Source organism: Hyposmocoma kahamanoa, unplaced genomic scaffold (assembly GCF_003589595.1).
Source record: "Hyposmocoma kahamanoa isolate Upper Pololo Valley unplaced genomic scaffold, ASM358959v1 97, whole genome shotgun sequence".
Classification (NCBI taxonomy): Eukaryota; Metazoa; Arthropoda; class Insecta; order Lepidoptera; family Cosmopterigidae; genus Hyposmocoma; species Hyposmocoma kahamanoa.
In genome coordinates this window covers 1,894,978-1,912,489 of record NW_020655294.1, presented here as the reverse complement: position 1 = coordinate 1,912,489, position 17,512 = coordinate 1,894,978, and the positions used below count along the sequence as shown (strand labels likewise).

General features: G+C 38.8%; 1 protein-coding gene across 3 annotated transcripts in view; it reads left to right on the top strand.

Moving 5' to 3' along the window:
• LOC113238579 (cleavage and polyadenylation specificity factor subunit 1) overlaps positions 1-17,049 on the top strand; it is a 30,066-nt gene extending 13,017 nt beyond the window's left edge. For 2 of the 3 annotated variants that reach the window (XM_026475401.1, XM_026475403.1), the window contains exons 17-29: positions 2,187-2,372; positions 3,801-3,951; positions 4,949-5,127; positions 5,203-5,417; positions 5,800-5,946; positions 7,000-7,072; positions 7,317-7,469; positions 8,717-8,911; positions 11,074-11,188; positions 12,684-12,800; positions 13,928-14,057; positions 14,614-14,722; positions 16,901-17,049. In XM_026475401.1, coding sequence (XP_026331186.1) covers positions 2,187-2,372; positions 3,801-3,951; positions 4,949-5,127; positions 5,203-5,417; positions 5,800-5,946; positions 7,000-7,072; positions 7,317-7,469; positions 8,717-8,911; positions 11,074-11,188; positions 12,684-12,800; positions 13,928-14,057; positions 14,614-14,722; positions 16,901-16,981 — 1,851 coding nt within the window. In that variant the 3' untranslated portion in view covers positions 16,982-17,049. Of the gene's footprint in view, positions 1-2,186; positions 2,373-3,800; positions 3,952-4,948; positions 5,128-5,202; positions 5,418-5,799; positions 5,947-6,999; positions 7,073-7,316; positions 7,470-8,716; positions 8,912-11,073; positions 11,189-12,683; positions 12,801-13,927; positions 14,058-14,571; positions 14,723-16,900 lie in introns of those variants that run through there. The other variant, XM_026475402.1, reaches the window with a different exon arrangement.
• The last annotated feature ends 463 nt before the right edge of the window (positions 17,050-17,512 follow it).

The window sequence follows — 17,512 nt, the reverse complement described above, 5'->3', positions numbered from 1 at the left end:
TTTTTTTTTTTTTTTTTTTTTTTTTTTTTTTTTATTATACCTGACAGGCAAATGACTCCACTCCACCTGATGTTAAGTGGAAAGTGGTATCCAAACGCGAAGGAACCTAGTGCAGCGATGGAATCCTCACTGCACTAGCCGCCTCCACCCTGCCTGCCTACAATATGCCTCTTCACGCCTCGTTTGAAGGACCCCATATCATAAGAGGGAGGGAAGACATGTGCCGGAAGGGAGTTCCATTTGTCAACCGTGCGGCAGAGAAAGGAGCCACCGAACCTTTTAGTACGCGATGGAATGCGGCAGGTAGTGAAACGGTGACTACGAAGGCCAGCACGCGTGCTTCTGAGCAGGAACGGGGACGGGGGGATGAGGTTGAACAGCTCCTCAGAGCACTCACCATGGTACATGCGGTAAAAGGCGCTAAGCGATGCAACATCTCTACGCAGTTGCAGAGGTTCAAGGCGTGATGAGACCTCTTCGTCGCCTATAATTCGAGTTGCACGACGCTGTAATTTATCCAAGGCATCGAGTAGGTACTTGGCGGAGCCGTCCCACAAGTGCGAACAATACTCAACGCAAGACCGGACCTGTGTTTTGTACAGCAGGCATAACTGGTCCGGCGTGAAAAAACGTCGCACCTTGTTCAGGACTCCGAGTTTCCGTGAGGCTGTTTTGATCACAGATTCGATGTAGCTCCTTGGATTCAAATCACAGCAGATTTCCATACCGAGCAAGGTGAAACTGCTCTGAGGTGAAAGTGCTGTGCTCATCAAAGAAGGCATGGGAAGGAACGGCGACAATTTTGTTGTTAACGCGCAAACCTGTGTTTTCTTGGCGTTGAACTCAACAAGATTACTGGATCCCCATGCAGATATGAGGTCCAATATCCTATTGAGCTCAACGACAAGATCAGATCGCTCTCTGTCAGTATCGGCGCGCCCAGCTGCGGGGAATCCATGATATCCCCCATGAACAGTGCTATCATCTGCATAACAATGAATATTCCCAAGTGGAAGCATATCATTGATATGCAGAAGGAAAAGCGTGGGAGATAGGACGGATCCCTGCGGTACGCCGGCGTTCACATTCACGAACCTCGAAATGCTGCCGTCAGAAACGACGCGAATTCTCCGCTCACGAAGGAAATCGGCAATCCAGCTGCATAACTGGGCTGGCAAACCGTACGCCGGGAGCTTGGAGAGAAGGGCTTGAGTTGTGCATGGAAATTAACAATATTGACAATTTTTTTAATGCTGTTCGACTCGGATTCTTGTAAAGATTATTTTATTGTAACGGAAGAAAAAATCGGGACAGCGGGAATGGGTCTAATTGAATAAAATGTTTTTTTACCAACATCTGCACTCCCCATTTTTTCTTCCTTGTCTTCAGATACAATTAAATGATCCTTACAAGAACTAAGTCGTTCAACATTTAAAAAATTTAATATTGTTCATTTTTACAGACAACTCACGCTTGACTAAAAAATCGACTAAGTCAAATTTGTTTTCGCAAAAAGAGACCCAAGGTTCCTCAGACAATTTCCTGTATCTCCTGTGGCCGAAACCATAGAAGATTCCACCATACTGCTACATTTGACAAATCACAATGTATATAGAACCCTCAATAAAAAAGTGAGTAATTTCAAAAAGAAAAATTTTTAGACAATTGACATAAAAAATTAGGTACGCAATAAAAGTAATATATCCATGTAGTCATAATAATACTAAAATAAATGAACAACTAACTTTAGTAACCAATGCCGTTTATTTATCCTGTTAGCGTGAACTCTTTATTCTTTTGCGAAGGCCAGATAAAGAAGCATTTTGTAAAAATGTTACATGCACCCTTTAAACTAACGGCGTCAGATCTATGGTCTGAAATATGAAGTTGAAATGTATCAATTTTTCCGGTTTTAAATCGTGTATATTTGTTTTTTCAAACAAACCGATGTTTCGGGCCTTTTACAGGTTCCAAGGTCACGGTTGACATGGTCAAGGGATCTGTAAAGTGCCCGATACGTCGGTTTGTTTGAAAAAACAAATATACGCGATTTAAATCCGGAAAAATAGTTTCATTTCCTATGTGTAAGAATCGCGAAAACCTAAGAACTCGATATAAAAAGTTGGATTTAATAATATTTAAAGTATATCAATAGGTTTCATCAAATTGAATAAGATCTTTTACAGATTTTAGCGGACAGTTTAGAATCAGTACCAATTCCCACGAATCCATTTGAAGACGAAGATTTGTCGTCCAACACGCAAAACGCCGATGTCGAGAAGTTGAAAGAGTTGCTGGTCGTGGGGCTAGGAAACAAGGGCTCCAGGGTGCTGATGTTGCTGCGGTGCGAGGATGAGCTCATGATCTATCAGGTAAGGGCACGTAGTTCACAATAGGTTGGTCATGTTTTGCGAGTGGAAACTATGAGTTCTGACTTGATTATTAATTGTACCTGTATAAGTAATGCAAATCACGCTTGTTCGGATGTACACAGACCGCGCTGCTACGTTTGTATGGAGTTACACTGTTTAAGTTAAAGTCAAATAATCTTTATTTCATAGGTAAGAAAATTACACTTTAAATTGCCATACTGATTAAACTGTACTGCTCATTTGTAAGGCAGATTCCCCTGAGAAGAATTAGCAAGAAACTCTAAGGATTTCTCTTTGTAAATATACATTTATCATTGCAACATCTTCGAGAATACTTGAAAGAGCTAAACGGGTTCATTACCACGGATTTTTGTCATTTAAGTACGCAGAAGTTGTACCTTTAGTCCAAAGGTTTTGTTTAATAATAGTTTTAAACCTCGTAAATGGCAAATCTTGAATATACATATACATTGCCCCTTAAATGAATTTGAAACTTTATGGAAACGTTTGTCAAGAAGAGCTAGTTTATTTTTATTCCTCGTATTAATGTTATCTGTCACTATTTTTCATAAAAAAGTTACATAGGTAACATTTTCATAAATGTACTGTGACGTTAGTGTAAGAATGTTAATCTCTTTAAATTTATCTCTCAAAGACACCCTGGGGGCCCAGATTGTAAATTGCCCTAATCACACGTTTCTGCAGGACAAAGATTCTATGAATATCGGCCGTTTAGGGGGATTATTAAAATTGAATCCATTCGTAATGGAATATAACTTTTAGGTAGATGGGTTTTTGAAATATATACAGAAATAATGAATGCACTCGAAGGTGTCTAGATGATAAGTGATCGGTAGCTGTCATGAGAGACTTCTCATTACATGATCACGCCTGGAGCCCGTTTCACTCCGCACTATATCCCTCTCGTGTTTGCTCGGATACTATAAGTAGGCGCGTATACAAACACTACTTCTTTTATTATATTACGGTAGAAAGTATTTTTATGATACCATGTGTCGGGATGTACAAGCGTACTGCCACTGCGGGGTACTGTCACTGCAGCCTTATTTTTCAAAACCGAAACGTAGTAATACTGACAGTACTGCTTGGCGGCAGAAATAGGTAAGGTGGCAGTACTTCCCTGAACGAACTTTTTCACGAGCACGCTGCTGATACTTAGTACTTTGTGTATTAAGGGCGGTAAACAAGGTATTACGAATGAGACTATTAGAAGCCCGAAGTCGCAGACTGAGGGCTTTCGGTGTCGGGGTTCGTGATTCCCGTACCGCCCATGAAACATACAATGTTTTTCATCACGCATGCAAGTGGGTAACTTGACTCCAATGCCCCAAATAAAACCCTCGGGCCTTTTCAACTGCAACGAGGCCGTGGCGGCGCGAAGAGCTGACTCGAAGCGGGCTGTTGCAGGCGTACCGCTTCCCGCGCGGCAACCTGAAGCTGCGCTTCTCGCGCGTGGCGGCGGCCTTCCCGTTCGGCTACCGCGCCGCCGCCGCCGTGCCGCACGACTCCTACGAGGCCGCGCTGCTGCGCGACAACGTGCGCCAGCTGCGCTACTTCGGTGGGTCGCCCGGCCCTCCGCACTGGCAATGTTGCGCACAGATGCGGACAGAAACGAGAGCACGTTCAACGTTACAGTTGACAACTCGCTTCACTAGCGATCTGCCACAGATAAGCATTCAAAACTATACTGTACACTTGTTACGTCAACTTGTTACGGAAATTGTGATTTACATCTACTCAACATCATACTGTTATCTACTATTTCAACTTTAGACGTTCAGAGACTCGTACATACATTATTCATTTAATACACATCCATATAAAACATATACTGTGAGAAAAACAAACAAATACTGTGAGAACTAAAAAAAAAAAATGTATGACTACAGTTTGTGCATTTCAGGCTCTGACTCAGTATAAATACTATAGACCTTTCAGAAATAAAAGTTCCAGTTGGGTAATTTAACTTATACTTCTTCTATTACTAACTTTTGTCCCTACTTCTTGTTCTGCAACGGATATTCGCTTCTGATTGGTCAGTAAGTAACGTTTTTGATTGGTCAGCATATGATCACTATAAATCTAGCATCGTTGGCGCTATAAGTTTTCAAAATAACATATGACGGCGCCAAATGTACACTGCTCATAAATTATTTATCACATTATATATATTTATATATTTAGAAAGAATTGAAAGTAACTCTTTAAGTTCAATCTTTGTATTAATAATCATAAAACAACTGGAATTTAAAATAATTAGAATTAAATTCGTTTAACAACAAATTTTACAAAATAACATAATTTTATATAATAATAATATACTTCTCAATGGGCACTTAATGAACACACACAATTTATTGTTTCATATTTAAATTACTCGACTGCGACGACAGTTTACAGTCTCACAAAATCCAGGTAACACACATAGGACCCACGTGTTTTATGTTTTTAAAGTCTGGTTCGTAGTTCGTAAAAATACACTTTGTTTCGACATTCTGTCGTTTGTTCCGACTCGAGTCGAAGTGGAAGTAACGGAAGGGACGCAAACTGCGCAGGCAACGTGGGCGGCTACAACGGCGTGTTCGTGTGCGGGCCCACGCCGTACTTCGTGCTGCTGAGCGCGCGCGGCGAGCTGCGCCTGCACCCGCTGGCGCGCGACCAGGCGCCCGTGGCGTCCTTCGCGTCCTTCAACAACACCAACTGCCCGCAGGGCTTCCTCTTCTTCAACGCCAAGGTGCGCGGCCGCTCTCGGCGAATGCGTCCGTGATCCGCGTGCCTCCGCTTACCGCCTTACCGCCCTCTCCCGCAGTCCGAGCTGCGCATCTGCGCGCTGGCCACGCACCTGTCGTACGACGCGCCGTGGCCCGTGCGCAAGGTGCCCATCCGCATGAGCCCGCACTTCGTCACCTACCACATGGAGTCCAAGACCTACTGCCTGGTCGCCTCCGCCGCGCACCACACCACCACCTACTACAAGTTCAACGGCGAGGACAAGGAGAAGTCCACGGAGAACAAGGGCGACAGGTCGGTTTCGTGACGAGTGATTCAATTGTTTATTTATTTATTTATTTATTTATAAGAACACAAACAGTTACATATTGTTATCACTCGTCGCAGGTTTCTTACCGCAATAGTAGTTTATTTTCCCGATATTTCACTTTTTATCATTCGTATTTCACTATGCAGGTAACTGTGGAATTTTTGACAAATAATAAAAATTGTCATGGACATGAAGTACTCAACATTAAGCCCGAGAATGACCGAATTATCTATGGACGTAATTAAAATTATTTTTGTTTGTGTAGCTTGAAAAGTGTATGATTTGTATCACACTGTATTATTTGAGAGTGGTACGCCAAGTGCTTATACTACAAAACCCATACCTATTTTCGCCGCGATGTGGCAGGTTCCCGTACCCCATGACGGAGCGCTTCTCGGTGCTGCTGTTCTCGCCCGTGTCGTGGGAAATCATCCCCAACACCCGCATCGAGCTGGACGAGTGGGAGCACGTCACGTGCCTGCAGAACGTCGCGCTCTCCTACGAGGGGACCAGGTAAGTCTGACCCGCTGCTTTTCGTCACCGCCGGGGACAATTCTCGCTCTTAACTCGTGGACTGCTATCGTAGACGTTTATATTACCTTTATGTAACTAATTGCTTGTGAAATCGGAAAAAAGTGGGAAAGTTTGTTCTGTAGAACAGATACACGCTGGGTCACAACTTCATCTGATATTTAAGAGGCGATGTTACTGACGACGGTTCGTGTTTGTTTTCACTGTGTAAAAATAATTTTGCTTACGCCACCTCTTATATGCTTGTCAGAGGTAACAATATTTGTTGGTTATCGTTTATTTCAGGTTATCAAGTATAAGACATTAATGATAACAAATTCAGGCAAAGTAATGGACCTTGCTCAGACAAAATTAAGAATAAAGAATAATAACTTTGAGACACAGCTGTAGTTTTGCTAATTTGTGACAATTAGGGCGGTATACTCCGTCCAACTCTTGACATATGCATTCCTTCGAAGTTCCGTAATTATTGACATATCATACAACCATAGACAAATAAATGCAATAATTCTGTACTCTTTTATTTTCTAATTTTAGTGAAGCGACGTGCTCTTTAGCTCCGATATTTATCGAGCCAACAGTATGTAACGAAAATTATTCAAGTTGTTAAATTTTGGTACCTGCCTAATGAATTATAATCAAATGAAATAAATTATTAATAATTATAATAAATTCTTATTGTTTATTATAATGAATCGTCGGATTCTTCTCCATATGAACGAGAATCATCACTTGAATTAATTCTTGAGTTCACAAATTGTCAAACGCAACATCATGATCCCAATCAGACAGTATCTTCTTTTTTGGGCCCAGTCACACTCACGATAAAACTTCTTTATAAATAAAATCGATTGTTATAAAAAATCGAATCGGAAACGCACTAGGACATCACTAATTGATTAGAATTTGAGCTGTCAAAAGTTAAATAAATGGTTGGACGAAATATAGTACATACCGGCTTCTAATTAAGAACCTACAGATTAAAAATTGTGGAAAAATGCAAAGTAAGCGTTTCTTTCTATGATTGTGTTTTAGATCAGGTCTGAGAGGATACATCGCGATAGGCACAAATTACAATTACAGTGAAGATATTACGTCTAGAGGAAGAGTGAGTACCTAATTGTAGTTCCAATTAAAATTACAATACTATAATAGTAAAACTTACTTTATTGCCTACCTAAAAAAAACAAATGTAACTTTGTACCTCCTACTAAGTACATCTTAAAGTTCGATTTTTATAATCGAGTAGATATTATCCGTGTGTGTCCACTTCATTGTAGATATTTTGTAAATGGTTACCCAGATTGTTAAGATGCCAATGCCGATGTTGATGTATTTCGACGATATTCCAGATAATAATCTACGACATTATCGATGTCGTCCCTGAGCCAGGGCAACCTCTGACGAAAAACCGCTTCAAGGAGCTCTACGCCAAGGAGCAGAAGGGTCCCGTGACTGCGCTAACACAAGTGCTGGGATATCTCATTTCTGCTGTTGGACAGAAGGTGCGTATAGTGATTAGAGTCTAGTCCAGAAAGAGTTTCCTTACAGAGATATAGGTAATACGTATGTGAATCAAAGTACTTATACTAAACTCAAACTAGGATAAACCCTGTGACACTTCATGTGACGTTTGTCATAGGGATGAGGTAAAGTCGATAAAGTTTTTTAGTGAATTTTGATTTTTGAAGAAAAGTTCTCTCTTATAATTTTATTTTTCGGACGTGTACTGAACGATGTATATATAGATGTGTGCAGTGTTAAAGCATAAAACACAACTATAATTCAAATGCAATTTCAATTGATACTTTAGTAAATTAGAAAAATATATTATCATATCAACAATTTATAGGTTTCAAAAAAGCAATAACACGGACATGTCAATTCGTTGCATATGTTTGAAATTCATACTTTAAGAATGAATACACACACTATACATTTATTAATGAAATTATCGAAAACTTTTTATCGATACGCCTGATCCCTAGCAAATGCAGTGTAATGAAGTAACCTTTGCACGGTGTCGAAAAAAATATTGAATTGTTGTAAATAAAAAGTTTTTCCGCTCATTTCTTACAAATAAACGTTGATTTGGTGTTATTTTTACATTAATTCAATGTATTTACTTAAACAAAAGCTATTCATTTAAAAGCGAGGCTTATAAAAATAGTTTAAGAAATACGTAAATTAATTCACGAAGTTACAAGGTTATATTGTGTAGATTCACAACTCTGTCAGTGAGCTGAAAATTAAACGATAAATGGTGTCGTGACATGACACTGAAATCACATTAGTTCAGAACTTTATAAAGCTTACATTTATTTAGGAATCGATACAACTCCAAAAGGCTTTGGTTGATTCCGCACAGCAGTGAAAGTGTTGAAACTATCACTTTGGATAAAAATAAATACACTGATGAGTATACGGTATGAAAACACGATTCCCAAAGATTTTTACGATAGAAAAAAAAACAAACTTACCTTGAAATTTTACAAGAAAACAGCTGTATTCAACGGATACTTCACATACCAATGATTTTTTTATGTCAACTCAACTAAATAGAACACGTATAGTATACGACATAATTTTTTTAAATGGCTTTAGTATCGTTCGTAAAAAAATTAACTGTGAAATAAAGCCAGTGTCCCTGTCGCACGAACCGCGCAATACAATCGATTCAGTACGGGTAAAATTTGAATTCAAGCTGAGGTAAGCGAGATAGACCATTTCGTAACGATCTCTCGGCTGGCAGATCTATATCTGGCAGCTGAAGGACAACGACCTGGTGGGCGTGGCCTTCATCGACACGCAGATCTACGTGCACCGCATGCTGGCCGTGAAGAACCTGGTGCTGGTGGCCGATGTGTACAAGTCCATTTCGCTGCTGCGCTACCAGGCTCAGCACCGCACGCTGTCGCTGGTCTCCAGGGACCTGCGCACCGCACAGGTAGCTTTTTTTGTAATTTCAAGTGACGTCAGTCCACAACAGTGCCACTCTAATGAAGTTCCGTACTAGGTAGGCACAGGCCACACCCAGAGGACATAAACACTGTGGAGCCAAGAAAGTTCTTCATTCTTTATAATATAAAAGTAACGGGACTTACTCGCGTAGTATTGTAGTCGGAAGCGGTCCGACTAGTTTCGACCATAATCGATGGTCTTCTTCAGGGGTAAGTCCCGTTACTTTTACATTATAATGTGTGATAACCGTGTTAGTTTTCATATTCATATTCATATTCATGTCTTTATTTGCTTGTCACATGGTTTTACATAAGATCTCATAAAATTAATATTGTACCTTTACAAGTGACACCCTGTAAGGGCCCTGCAAATTGAGAGAGCACTACCAATATTATTAAATTATAAATATTCTTAACTTTTATTATACATTATATAATAATATGCCAACAACTTATTACTTAAATTACTGTTTAAAAAAATTAAAATAACAATTACTACGAGTATCAATAATAACTAATGTATTCAAAGACTAGACAAATTGCACTTATCTTTTATTTAATATTTCATCTATTGTATAGAATGATTTATTTATTAGGTACTATAGTAGGTAGTTTTCCTTCATTCTTTAATGCTGTTGGCCTTGGCTTCGAACTGTAATTAGTGGAGATCACAATAGATTAGTTGTACGCAGCGATGAGGAGCCGCATAGACCCCGAATGAAGCCACCCTAATAATAATAATCTGCAGCGTGTCGCTTCCAGCACAAATGCAGAAGGCGGTCCTGGTGGGGCAGGTATAGTTCGCCGGTTCTTGAATCCGAGTTCCTGATCCCTGACTGCCATTGCCGGGGAATACCTCTCATTAAAAAAAAATCTAAATTAATCTTTTAAGGCTTTGGGAGAGGCGAGACTCTAAAATAGATAATAATAATAATAACAACAGTGCCACTCAGAGCTTTAAATCGTGAAGATCTTAGGGGCATTGCCACTCCGCCCGTCACCCTGAGACGTAATGTGACAAGTCCCATGTGCCTGTAATGCTGGTGAACCAGCACCTATAAACCTTCAAAACCGGACCGTGGTAATGCTCACAGAACCGCTGGGTGGCAGAAGTAGGTAAAGTGGCAGTGCTTCCTTGGATGACACCTTCACAAGGAGCTCTGCTGCTACAACAACTACCGGTGGCTTGCCTTTGGCGGTGCGCGCTCGCGCTGCGAGTTGTGCAATCGGAAATGCGTCGTAAATTGAGCGGGGTTTCGGGTTAGGGAACGAAAACGAACCACCACACAAGTATGTGTTATGGAAGGAACTGTGTGCAATATCGAGTGGTGTATAATTTATGTTGACAAGTGTACAGTTCCGTAGTCCGTAATCTGCGGCGAATATATAAGATCTTTGTCGTTAATTTCTAGAAACTTAGCCGTAATGGTGTACTACATTTGAGTTAAAACCGAGTAAAAAAATTTTTAGTAAGATTATTTACTCGCTGCAGACTCGTAAATTAATAAATTTTCAGAGTGGGATAGTGATATTGCGCTCTCTCTCCCGTTACAAGTAGGGTAGGGTCTTTTCTGTAAGCGCAAAGCTATGCATTTGTTTAATTTTGTTGGAGCTAGACAGAGAGACTTTATCGTATCTTTAATTTCTGTCAAAAAAATTACGCTCAATACTAATTTAGAGAGAGAGCGCAATATCGCAATATCGCTCCGATGATTTATGGCCGGAGTCTGCAGCGAGTAAATCCTATATAGTAAAATTTCAAAAATTAAGAGGCAATTTTTAATGTCTTTTATCACATAAAGCTTATTTCCGAAAAAAACGTACATCGTTAATTATATATTCAAAAAGTGAAATTGGAATGTGAAATGATTATCACTAGTAACAGGTTTCTTACCACGGTATAACTTCTTTTTATTTTCCCGATATTTCGGAACGGTTGCACGCTCCATGGTCACGGGTTGACTGGACGGCGGCAGATGACAGCTTATAGCATAAAGCTCCGACAAGCGTTCCGAAATATCGGGAAAATAAAAAGAAGTTATACCGTGGTAAGAAACCTGTTACTAGTGATAATCATTTAGTGAATAACCACGAAAGTCTTAAAATCTATATGGAATGTGAAAGACCGTCACCCTACGTCTGAACGCAGATCTACACCATGGAGTTCATGGTGGACAACTCCACGCTGGGCTTCCTCGTCAGCGAATCGGATGGCAACTTCGCTCTCTTCATGTATCAACCGCAGGCCAGGGAGAGCTACGGAGGTAACTGTTCTCTCTGATGCTTGTATTTATTCTAACTAAATACTCTCGCGTCTTATCATGTCGGTTTTGTTCCGAATAAAGGCTAGTCATGTTACACCGTGTCGGATCCGGGCACCCGGAATAATAATATGAATGCTTTCGCCGGGCACCTGGAGGGTAGTCAACGTCGGACTATAGTGTAGTGGACAGCGCAAGCGCAAAACGCCTATTAAATCTTTGTGGAGCGTGGCAAATTCTCTTCGGATTCTCGTTTTCTCCAGCCAGGATGTACACATCATCTTCGTTTTCTAGTTTCAATTCGTGTTTCCAATACTTCGTCATCAAGAGCTATTGCGATAGCTGCCAGCTCAAGTTGTGAAAATTGCATTAATCACACAACCTTATCACTCAAAAAAATAACGGAAAATAACAAAAAAATACTGTACTCTACACGGTACTGTGCCGGCCCGGACCCCACACCGTGTAATGTGACGCCTTAACACAATTTGGACCACCATTTTGAAAGTAATAACATCGTAGGACTGCGCGATACACACAGTTCCACAGTTCTCGAACAGCACAGTGCACTCCCATATAGTATTGAAAACACTAACAAAAGACAGATATTGTCTGCCCCAAAATTATATCATGAAAACATGTGTTTATTTCCAGATTTTTTGTGTGACTTAGGCCATTTTTGTACAATAAATTAAACGCCAAATTGGCCATATCATGTTTGTTACAAAAAGGTTAAGGAAATTCTCCATGTATTCCTTCACAATATGTCCTACGATGATACAGAGAATTTATTAATTATCCCAAAATAAATGTTGTCTAATATAAGCGTATAGGTATATGATTTGCATTTTATTGTTTAATAATTTTTTTGTTTACAATTTAATCATCATATATCCATCTGTACAAATTACCTGAAATACAGGGTTCTTCTCGTTCAGGTATAAATGTATTAAAATTTACATTTATTCGCATAATTAGTTTTTAGTTGTTCATTTGTACAATAAGTTATTCAATAAACAGTTTTATTTTATTTCTTTTATATTAGTTTGTTCAACATTTCGCACTGCTATCACAATAGTATTGTAGGTCAAAATATGTGAAATTCAAGATTCTATCATCATTGAACGTAAAATTTGATTCTCTACTTGTCAATAAAACCGTCGTTAGAATTTTGTAAAAAACAAATAAAAGGTATCTACTTACCTCAAAATGAGACACAATTTATGTGAGCCATTACTGGCCGAAATAGTCCTTATTCAAAAATATTAAATTACTTTTCCCTTTTATATTTAAATGTACTTGCGCAAGTGCGAAATTGTTTAGATTTGTGTAATAAATTTTAATGATTTTTCACGGGAAGTGAATAATTTGTTTTTCATCGATTTCGAGAAAATATACTTTTTGAGTTAATACACTATCGCATTAACAGTGCGATTTGTATCAATAATAAAAGAATCAAGCAGTGTGAAACATGTATATATCATTTTGTCGACTACAGGTCAACGTTTGATCCGCAAGTGCGACTACCACCTGGGCCAGCAGGTGCACGCCATGTTCCGCATCAACGCCCGGCGCGTGCCCAACACCAACCACAGGCGTCACGTCACCATGTTCAGTCAGTACACCATGCGGTTATTTCTATCACTCCGTCTACTTTATGTACAACCAACAACACATCAAGCTATACATTTTTTGCGAATATCGGCCAAGTATGAATAGCTCCTGATTGTGGTTTTTCGGAAAAGAACAGATGTCGCGTAGTATCTTCGTTACTATCGTACATCTATAGTCTGTCTTTATTGAAGACGGACTAAAATTATATCTGCAGGGTTGCCAGTTTTCGTAGTATTTTTAATGGTTATGTAGTTGCCGTAGATAATTTTATCGATAGATTGTGAATTACTAATTGCGTCATTGTTTTCTTTATTTTTGTTTTGACAATTAGCCTACTAGTACCGAGATCAATTTTTCTACATTTTAACAAGAATAGCCGAATTTGATTATCTATATTGAATTAAGATGAAAAACCTTGAAACATGTCTCCCCTTTGTATTTTTCATAAACATAGTTCTAAATACAGACTGTGTATGTATGAACTTACAAAAATTGACAATTCAAATGAACTTGTGCTCAGTAATTGGATGAATAATGGGCCGAGGATGGTTCAAATGAAATTAGTTCGGCTATTTATTCCATAAGCGTGACCAATATTCAGCCGATAGAATATTTTACCGAAACCGCGGGCAACACTTTTGCACAGTGAACTGTCATTTTACTCCGTCTCCAAAAAATACGGACTATAGTGGTAACTTATCCGCCTATCCGTAACAGTTGCAGTGCCATTTGAAGCTTTTAATCGCAAAGATCCGAGGGACACTGCCACTGCGCACAAGGAAACGCGAAAAACTCTTAAATCTTAATATCATGTTAAGCTTTAACTGTTTTTCGCGTCTCCTTGTACAGTTGGCGTTTTTAACTTGTACCCCTTTTCATTAGAGTCACAGAATTAACTCACGATGTAATGGTTCACTGTGTTTGTAATGTATTGTAGAACATTTTTACGTTAATAAAGAATTTGAAAATTAATTAATTTCTGTGTCTGTCAACTTGACAAATTCCATGTTCTACAACATTGTTAAGCAAAGAACAAGAATCTACTCCATGTTTGTTTGCGTTCGTCAGTCGGTTAAATTTAGTGGTTAAATTTGAACGGCTAACGAAGAAGAAATGTCTATTTTGCAGCGACTTTGGACGGCGGCGTGGGCTACGTATTGCCGGTGTCAGAGAAGATGTACCGGCGTTTGCTGATGTTGCAGAACGTCATGAACAACTACTGTTGCCACGTCGCGGGGCTGAACCCCAGGGCGCACAGGTGGGTGGTCCCAGTCCGATATATCTTCTCATTGTCTTACCTATTAGATAAAGAAGTAACCTTTAATATGGTCTATGAAAGCCTTTTCTTAAGGCATGGACCAATAAATGAAGTGGACTGTTAAGTTTTAGAAAGGTCAAAATCCCCTCTCACATCTAGACGGCGCTGATCGAGAGATAGCCTGGAAATGGTTTTATTATGTAAATGGTCGTGGTTGTCAATTAATTTCTCTTTAATATGAAATACGTGTCAGTTTTTTCCTTGTAATATTATTCAAACATTGATCATGAGCTAAAATTTTTTTTTTGATTTTTGACAAATTTGGTTATCAACAGATGGCGTTGTGTGTTAAAAACGAATTTAAACATTAACGCCTGCTAATCCTAAACAAAATAAAAGAATAGCAGCGTGTGCCTTTGAGTGCCCGCGAGTGTAAGGCACTTAAAGACTCTCAAAGGTCCTCGCGGGCACTCGCACGCACGCCTTGTTACATTACCTACGTCCTACGGCGTAGGCCTCGTTCGTGCCGTCGCTAAACCGCCTCGCCCAACCGCAGGACGTACAAGAGCGGGCGGCGCCTGGCGGGGCTGGGCCCGGCGCGCGGCGTGCTGGACGGGGACCTGGTGGCGCTCTTCACCAGTATGCCCGGCGGCGAGAAGCAGGACGTCAGTGCTCTCCTCTCTCCTTCCTTCCGCTTTGCGTCTTTCATATTCGCTTTTTATTCTCTCGTTTGTTAAAAGCCGCATGTTAAAGCTTTTATCTCAAAAAAGTTAATAAACATATACGAGCTATAGCTGTAAACTTAACGCTTCCTTCGTTATTATAACTCATTATTATAACAATTTTAACATGATCTGCTAAACCTAACATAAGAAGCCTTAAAATATTCCCGAATGCTAATTGAGTCAATAAACTTTCATATAACAATTCCCTAACATTTTTATGATTAATTTGTCTTAAAAAAATGCTATTTACCTATAGTTTAAATTTATCCGTTTCCGTCATTGACTTACAAATAAATGGACGACGGATCTAATACAAAAACCATGAAAAAAATGTCCCAAGTCAACCTATTTAAACGTAGTGACATGTAAAGGAATATGAAAAAGCTAAAACGTTGAATTTAAATTGTAATGTCATCATAGTACTGTCTAATTTTGCTTGCTTCGCTATCAGTCGAACAAACGAAGACTAAAGCGTGAATGACGCTCTGTATACGATTTTAACGCCCTATAAGTCCCTTCCTAAAAAATACGTAAACTCTTATTAGTAATGCAGAAGACAAAACTTCAAATAGTCAAAATTAAGCAAACTAAGATTATAAATGCGAAAGCAACTCGGTTACGGTTTTATGCCTCACATCACTGGTGTGATTTGAAACCAATATGGAAATTACCGGTAATTAAATAGGCGCTTTGACGTCGAGTTGCGGACACCAGTCAGTTACACCAAGTAATTAATTTATTTGTACAAGTGTGTCACTCCTAATGATTTTTTCATCTGAAGGAAGAGGTAATTCAAGTTTAAAATCGGAAATTGATGGTGGATAAGATATTTAAATTACTATAAAATAAAATCTTACAATTTTGTGTATTTTCATCTATCATTACCTAATATGTAGCAGCAAGTATTAATAAATAACAGAAACTTAATTATTTTTACATAAATAAAATGTATCAACAGGTATTTTGCTAACTATAATAATTGGCCAGGTAAGTATTACTTCTACATAACTTAATTAGCCTATTTAAATTGCAATTACGCTAGCAGACCGTGAGCAGAGCTAGCCTGAATAATGAGCATTGACATTGAATTTTATTGACATTTAATTGACATTGAAAAAATGTTCTTTTTCTATGGCGTCATTGGTTGCCTTGGTTGAATTTGGCTAGAGTTTTGTGTTTTTTAGCATTAGACAAGGTAATTTAGGGTCTTTTATCAGGCACCATTTCATTCTGTCATTTTGTAACCAAAATAATTAATTAAATACCGTGAAACGAAATTCTCAAACATATTTACTAAATTTATGTAAATATCGCGTTTGTTCTACTCGTCATTCACTCAAGAATGAATGACGAGTTTCTATCTTAACATACTATTCTATATAACATAAATAACCTATTTCTGAAAAAACTTGCACTATGAAACATTTCAAGAAACAGAAATTAAAAACATTAGACGGAAACTTTTTATAAAATAACTACGTAATTATTATCCTATCATTTTTATATGTCATTTGTCATCAATACTCATGATATTTTTTTATTTACTATAAATTATCACTGAAAAAAAAAAGGTTTACGATCACTACTTCTTTGCTTACGTTTTTTCCTTATTTAAAAAAAGTAAATGTAGCTGTTACCGGTGCGTGCCACAGAAGGGCTTTCCATGCACACCAAACTATTGACACAATAAAAATAAGAAGATACCTCTAATACGCAATAAACACCGCCAACTTTCTTTTTTGGCTATTTTCTGTTATTTTTGTAAACAGCCATATGTTTTTACTAATATTATTTTCCACGAATTTTGTAAAAAAAAGAAAATAACTGAACTGGTCCAAAACTCAAATTGGCATAGTGTTCATTGAAGGTATCGATGTATACTTTCAAAAAGTAGTTCATAAACATCGCTGCACATTTTAAGATAAGAAAAAAAGTCTTATCGTCAATTCAGGTTAGGATTATCAAATACCATTTCTTATACATTCACCACAGTGTCGGTAAAAAACTTTATTGACCTAGTTTCGACCGTTAGTCAAGAAGCTGTAACTATAAGAACTTCGTATAAATTCAATGCAAAGCGAAACTACAAATTTGAAAACAAATATTTTCCTTTTCCAGATCGCAAAGAAAATCGGTACCAAGGTGGAAGAGATAATGGCAGATCTCTACGAAATCGACAGACTGACTGCTCATTTCTAGATTTAACTCTTTTAGTAATAGGCTCTAAGGCAAGTCTGTACATATTAAGAATAAACGAGAATTACTTTCGCATGTTGTACTGCTATTTTCTGTCCTGTTTACCCCAATGTGACATGTCTCCTCGTAAATGTTTAAGCCATGACTAGTTACGCTGCCTGGCTCAATGCGGTCGGAAACTTCGCGTCCTTTCGCGGCGACTTCGAGTCTTCTGCACAACCTATAGGGGTGGAAATCCAGCCCGCGTCTGGTCCCCCGATGATGGAAATGGAAGGCGGAATTAAATCGTGCAATTCCCACGCACACCATGTTATCGTCGGGGATAGTTATATTACAGCAATTACGTGTAACTACTTTAGCGTGACTTACAGGAATCTATTGTTGTCAGTCCGTAGTCAACATAATGCTTACTGTGCAAAAATTAAAGAAGTAATAACGTTAAATCTCTCTCTTGTGAAATTTGGCTTGGTGCAGATACGCGCTTTTTACCAATACTACATACGCGGAATTGCACTGTACCCGACGATATATTGA